General features: G+C 53.8%; 1 protein-coding gene across 1 annotated transcript in view; it reads left to right on the top strand.

Moving 5' to 3' along the window:
* The window catches only part of MONBRDRAFT_25810 (uncharacterized protein), a gene marked incomplete at both ends in the record, with an annotated part of 4480 nt that extends 95 nt beyond the window's left edge, over positions 1-4385 (top strand). Inside the window, 10 exons of the mRNA XM_001746210.1 lie at positions 97-270; positions 448-561; positions 638-800; positions 992-1245; positions 1297-1612; positions 1828-2505; positions 2933-3367; positions 3550-3693; positions 3821-3898; positions 4021-4385. Coding sequence (XP_001746262.1) covers positions 97-270; positions 448-561; positions 638-800; positions 992-1245; positions 1297-1612; positions 1828-2505; positions 2933-3367; positions 3550-3693; positions 3821-3898; positions 4021-4385 — 2721 coding nt within the window. The remainder of the gene's footprint in view (positions 1-96; positions 271-447; positions 562-637; positions 801-991; positions 1246-1296; positions 1613-1827; positions 2506-2932; positions 3368-3549; positions 3694-3820; positions 3899-4020) is intronic.
* Positions 4386-6743: the final 2358 nt, after the last annotated feature.

The following is a 6743-nucleotide window of genomic DNA, read 5'->3' as shown; positions in this document are numbered from 1 at the left end:
TTTCTCTCTGTGTCTCTCTGTCTCTCTCTCTGTCTCTATCTCTCTCTCTCTCTCTCTATCTCTCTCTCTCTCTCTCTCTCTCTCTCTCTTTCTCAGTCTCTCTCTCTCTCTGTCTCTCTGTCTCTCTGTCTCTCTCTTTCTCTCTCTCTATCTGTCTCTCTCTCTCTGTCTCTGTCTCTCTCTCTCTCTCTCTCTCTCTCTCTCTCTCTCTCTCTCTCTCTCTCTCTCTCTCTCTCTCTCTCTCTCTCTCTCTCATCTTCTAATTATAGCGTATACACCGTTGGAAATGGCGGGAAGGATTTGTCGACATTTCACTGCCTTGATCTGATCACTTTTTTTTTTTTCCCCTGCCTTGAGCTGATCACTTTTTTTTTCTTTCCCCCTTGGAAGCCTGCTTGGCTCTTTGGCACCCCCATCATGGCAAATGACCCGGGCAATGCACAACAGCTTTCCGAGGAAGCTCTCATACAAATCGAGCTGCACAAATTAGATCTGGCTGACAAGCGCGAGCAAAAGGCAGCCGAGCGCGCGGAGAAGAGACGGGCAGTGTGCAGTGAAAAGGTTTGTCGTGCTCTGCCTCGGTGTGATGCGGAAAGCAAGCGCTGCCTCCTCATTTTGCTTGGTTTGCTATCCCTAGATTGACATATTGGAGAAAAGATTCTGTGGTCTCACGGCAGAGAACACCCTGGCCCTTCGAGAAAAGATGATGTCATTCAATGACAATGAGTTTGAGCATTACGTCGTCCAGTGGATCAAGGAGGACATCTCACCCGAGAAGATGAAGTCTTTCCCCATTGAAGGTGTGTGTTTGTGATTGTTCACGTGTGTCGTTGTGTGTCACCCACCCAGGTCTATTCTTGGCCATTGTCTTGGTGCGCAGGCATTAAGTGGCAAAAAAACGAAGCAGATGATGGTGCAATGCCATTAAAGGCACCCTCACAAACCCCGTCTTTAAAAGCTGCAAATCAACACCTTGAATGCGCCGTTGCAGAGCTTCCCTGCAGCCACCACTACTATGCAGCAAAAATTGTCAAGCACATCGACGACCTTTATGCCGACAAGACGTGGCAGGGCAACAAGAAGCTGACTCAAGAACTACTGTGGGCGGTCAATGCTCCGGATGATACCTCAGTGCCTGACCTCCAGCAAGAGAACAGCATTTCTTCGCGACTGACCATCGTGCTGCAGGAGCACTTTGGCCTGAACTTTGTCCATCAGTACGCCATCGGCGCCAAAAACACCCATGTTGATTAGGCGGGCTTTGACCGCAACCACCACGTTGTTGTCATGGGTGAGTGCAAGAAGGAGGCTCAGCCGTTTGATCAATATGGAGGACAGGTTGCCAATGAGCTCGTGCGACTGGGAGCCATTGCAACACGGTATGAGAGCAGAAGCTCCGCGCCGCTGACGGACCGGAGCACCGAGTGGCCCATTGTCAACATCAACGTGGTGGGAAGCCATGTGAGCGCATACCTGGCCCTCAATGTCTCTGGAAGTCACTGGTTAACGGCCAGGCGCATGGCGCCATCGCTGCTGCCATCACTTGAGGGCTCAAGTGCCAACGCGAAGAAGATGCAGCAAAAGTCATCTGGGCTGCTCTTTTTGCGACTCGGTACTGCAGACTTGAAGAAGAGTGACGAGAGTAAACGGCAGGTCGAAAGCATCTTGGAAGCGTGCAAGGAGTTTGTGCAAACCGATTTGTCAGGCCTGCTGGCTGGGGATTGGGAGGATGGCAGCCGGCCAGAGTTGCCCCCACAACCCTTTCCTTGCCCTTTCAAGGACTTACACGACTGGGAGTTGTTCAAATCGTTTGGTCCCAACGTGCAGGTCAATGCACGGTGTTTAAGCACTTTGACTACTGGGGTCGCAGCCCAAAACTCTGCAGCGCCTTGAACCGTGTCGTGAATGACCAAGATCGCCGCCACCCGCCCAACGAGCGAATCCTGAGGCAACTTGCTCAACTGGAGGCGACGGGCACCTTCTATCAGAAATGGAAGGTGACGGAGCTTGCATCTGCCGTGCATGTGCTCAGCTACCCTTACGTGGAGCTGGCGCATCCCACCGAGCTCAAGCAACTGGTCCAGGTCATACGCCAACTGGAGGCCATCCACAGCGTCGACTTTGTGCACGGCGACATTCTCCCCCGCAACATTCTGTTTTGCAGCGACTGGGAAGAACATCCTGCGGCCTTTCTCATTGACTTTGATCTTGGCCGGTTCCTCGCCGATGTACCCCGCTATGCCTCCAACTTTGCCACGGCAGCGGAGGTGCTGGAGCCGTATCGTCACGGTGATGCGATCCCACATGCGAAGATGGCGAAGGGGCATGATGGCTTTGCCTTGGCGCGTGTCATGGAGGACTTTTTAGAGGCTGACGGGCCTCGTGATGAGCTGGTGCCTGCGCTGAATGATCTCCACCTGGATGAGGCTGCCAGGCTGTGCGAGGCCTGCAAGCTTCTGTCTGATTTCAAGGTTTCCGTGTCGGGCAAGGCCACAGGCAGTCCGCGTAAGTGAGTCAACCCCGGCCTTTTTCTTTTCCCGAGTGTGTTTGCCGGTCTTGACCCAGTTCCTGTCCAAGTTGCTCTGCGCCGACGCAACGATGTCATGTATACCCATGCGTTGCGTCGAAAGCTGACTGCATGAAGGAGTGCCATAAGCTTTTACTGTAAGAGGCAGCCTATCAAATCGGGCCAAGGCGTGCACCTGATGCAAACACTGTAGCTGCTGTAGCAGCCGCAGATGAATCGATTTCCATGTCTCAACACCACGATACTTTCCAACTTGGACACAACGATACTTTCCAACTTGGCTCTTTCTGTGCCAACGTTGAGGCAACAAGCCTACTCGCTGCCTGCACCTCATCGCGCTATTCTGCCTCTGCCGAGGTGGACGCCCACCACCACGAACACACATTTGTTGGCGATGAAAGGCAGGTGATGGGTCGCTCGGGTCGTGTTGGTCGAGCACGATGCCCGCTCCTGGAGGATACGGAGATTACAGCGAGGAAGAGTCTGACCTCCTCCCCCCCCGCCCCACTTCTACAACGACCATTATTAACATGATTGTGCATCATCATGATGGAGTGTGCGCAAACCCTTTCATATCTCAAACTCTCCTTTCTCTCAAACTCTTTCTCTCAAACTCTCTCTCAAACTCTCTCTCAAACTCTCTCTCAAACTCTCTCAACTCTCTCTCTCTCTCCCCCTCTCAAGCTCTCAAGCTCTCACTCTTTCTCTCTCAAACTCCCCCAATCTCAATCTTCTCTCTCTGTGTGTCTCTCTCTGTTTCTCTCTCTTTCTGGCTGTTTCGCCTGATTTTTTTTTTAGCATTTCAAGCTTCTTGGCAGCTAGGAACCGACAGGATGAGTGGTGAGTTGATGTGGCATGGACGGGTGCAAGAGAGAGAGAGAGAGAGAGAGAGAGGAGATGTGTTCATCGAGAAAGGGTGCCTGACACGGTGGGAGGGGTATAGCGTTGGCGGCTGGCTCTCATCTCATCTTTTGACGACTGGACCTGCCACGTGGTGGGGCGATGTTGGGGTGGGCTGCCAGCAGTTAAGGACCACATCATCTTCACGTCGCCTGAAAATGAGGCGGACTTTGAGGAGACCAAGGACTCAAGCCCCATTGGCGCGGACGTTGGTGAGGCCGTGGGCCCAGGCGGCGAAATTGACTGGGATTGCCCTTGTCTTCAGGGTACGAATTCACTGATCATGCCCTGTGCAGAAACCGCTTTGGTGTGCACTCACCCACACCCAACACCATCCCTGCTTTGTCTTGTGGCGCCCTTTTTGCCGTGGTTATTTTTTTCCGTCTGAACTAGGCATGACGGACGGCCCCTGTGGAGATGCGTTCAAGGAGGCCTTCAGCTGCTTCGTCTACAGCCAGGAAGAGCAGAAAGGTTGGCCACGCGACCCATTGCATGCCATTTTCGCACTATTTCAGTGAAGAACAGAGCGCATCATCGGCCTGCTGCTCGTCATGACATGTTCAAAAGGCGCTCATATGACCGTCGCTGTGTAGGTTCGGAATGCCTGGAACAGTTCAAGGCCATGCAGGACTGTTTGGTGGCCAATGCCGAATACTATGGCATGAACAACGGTGACGGTGATGCCGCTGCGCCGGCCGAGGCGGTGGCCGACAATGTCTCTGAAACCGTCACCGAGGTTGCCTCTGAGGCTGCAGAGGCCGTCTCCGAGGCTGTGGAGGCCGTCTCCGAGGTCGTCGAGTCAGTCCCTGAAGCCGTCTCGGAAGCCGTTGCCGAGGTCTCCGAGGCTGCCTCCAAGGTCGCCGCTGACGTTGCAGAGGTTGCTGCCGATGTTGCAGACGCCGTCGTTGACGCAGTTACCCCACAGAACCAGGATGACAAGACCGCCGACAGCAACTAAACGCGCTGCGCCCCGTTCTCACCAACAAAGCAGTTCTCCCTGCTATGTCTGGTCGCTCATCTCGCCTCGTGCACCCACCCACTCCATTCGTCTAATTACCTCGTTGCGCATGTGGCGGGAGACGTGAGATACACGCACACGTTCCTATGGCCGTCCCGGTGGTGATTCGCCTTGCCTCGTTAGCCTCGCACAATCTGTCCGGGGGCCAATCATGGCCGGCAACGGCGCTGCTTTTTGGGTCTGTGACTTCTTGCTTTTCGTCTTTCTTCTGATTTCTCCCATCACTCTGTTTTGTGTCGTCCGTTCCCCCACTTGCCACCTTTATCCCTTTGATTCGGTTGTCTCTTGGCTCGTGCCATGCATACAGCCCGCGTGGTTTCGTTCTCTTGAGTCTCTCTAGTGTACATGTTTAACAGCGCGGGCGCTTCATCAGCCTCCTTGTCTCTTGAGCGACACTTCGGCATAGCTCTGGCTGAGGCATAGGACTTGGGTCTACATCAGCCCCAAAGGGACACCAAGCCACCACCTTGGCCCCTCTATAACCCCTTGAAACCACAATTCAAACTTTCGGCTGCCTTTTTGTAAGCCTCTCCTCGTGCCTCCACGACAAGTCTGAAAAGATGCAGTCTTTGCCCTTCTCTGCCTCTCCCAGAAGAGAACCGGAGAGACCAGGCAGCCAGACAAGACAGACAAACAGTGTGCGTCTCCACACACACACACACACACACACACACACACACACACGCACAGAGCAAATATCGCACTTTGTCACACTAATCTAGTATCAGAGTGTGACATTAGGCACACTGATATCAAATTGGCAAATGTAGCGCGAGAGCCGTCTGCGGGCATTTGACACAAAAAGAGCAGAGAGGTATCGAGCTGGCGGCGGCGGGGGCGGGGAAAAGGCAGCGCTGGTGTTGCGAGGGTGGCGGGCGATTCAAGCCGATGGTTGGTTGTTGACACGGCCTTTGAGGATACACTACCATTGATGCACCACAGCTGATTGGTCCGATTTGCCAATCGACCATACGGTGGTGCCTGTGCGAGTGGATGCGTGTGCGTCCTTCTTGATTCGTTCGATCAGGGTGAGACTTGAGCCCTCGCCATGCTCGCCATGCTCGCCATGTCTGCCTCATCTCAGACGCACTTTTTTAGAATTCACCCACCCTTTCTGTGCTTGATCCTTGGCCGTCTGCTCACGAGGCGCGCCTGCTACCTGGCCCTTTGCTCTACCGCCACTTTCCGTGTGTGCATGCTTGAAACCCCTTTCAGCGACCTCGGCAAAAGCATTAGAGTGGGCTGCTTTCTTTGGACGACGCCTTGACTGGTGTCCTCCGACCCCTGTCCTGACATCAGCAAACATGGCTCAACAAAAATCCGCGTACGAATGGCCTCGCGACATTGGCTCAAAAACCTGGCTCCACATCTCATTCAACCCTGGCCGCTCATCCGTGTACAACAGAGACTACAAGGTTGTTGTGCTGGGGCCACCCTCGGCCGGCAAGACGGCTCTCATTGAACGCTTTGATAGCGGTACTTTCAATGGCAAAACCACTCAGGTTACCCTCGTCACCTGTCTTACCGAAGCCCGGCTTAGGAGATGGATGGTGACTTCCTGACATTGCAACTTTGCTCGTTCGCTAGACGCTTGGCATGTCCTTCATCCTAAAAGATGTCTTTGGCATGTATCTGGCATTATGGGACACAGCGGGTGAGCGGTGTGCCTGCTGGTGCCATGCAGCCTGCTTTTGCTTTCGACCTCATCTTTGCTTGCTGTTCCACCCCATGCGCCAGGCCAAGAGCGCTACGCAACCCTCACAAGCTTTTATGCTCGTACGTTTCACATCATGGCACCGTCCTGCACCGTCTTTTCGCAAAAAAAAACATGCGCTTACCCCTTTGCCGCGGACGCGACCAACCAGGTGATGCCAGCGCGGCCATTGTGTGTTTCGATTTGACTGACCCAGATCACTTTGGTCACTTGGACAAGTGGTACAGATATATCAACGATGCAGCCCCAAACTGCAAACACATTCTCGTCGGTGCGTTTGATTGAGGTCCCGTGCGTCACATGCAAGCGTGTCCCAATCACTTGGTACATCCTCACGCCTTAGGCTGCAAAATGGATCTAATTGAGGAGAATCCAGACAAACGCGCTGCCGACCCCGGCTTGGCTCGTAGCTATGCCCAGGCCAAGGTATTAACCCCTTCCCTTCCTCTCTCTCTCTCTCTCTCTCTCTCTCTCTCTCTCTCTCTCTCTCTCTCTCTCTCTCTCTCTCTCTCTCTCTCTCTCTCTCTCTCTCTCTCTCTCTCTCTCTCTCTCTCTCTCTCTCTCTCTCTCTCTCTCTCTCTCTC

Source organism: Monosiga brevicollis, genomic scaffold (assembly GCF_000002865.3).
Source record: "Monosiga brevicollis MX1 MONBRscaffold_11 genomic scaffold, whole genome shotgun sequence".
NCBI classification, from domain to species: domain Eukaryota; class Choanoflagellata; order Craspedida; family Salpingoecidae; genus Monosiga; species Monosiga brevicollis.
This window is presented reverse-complemented; position numbering and strand designations above follow the sequence as displayed.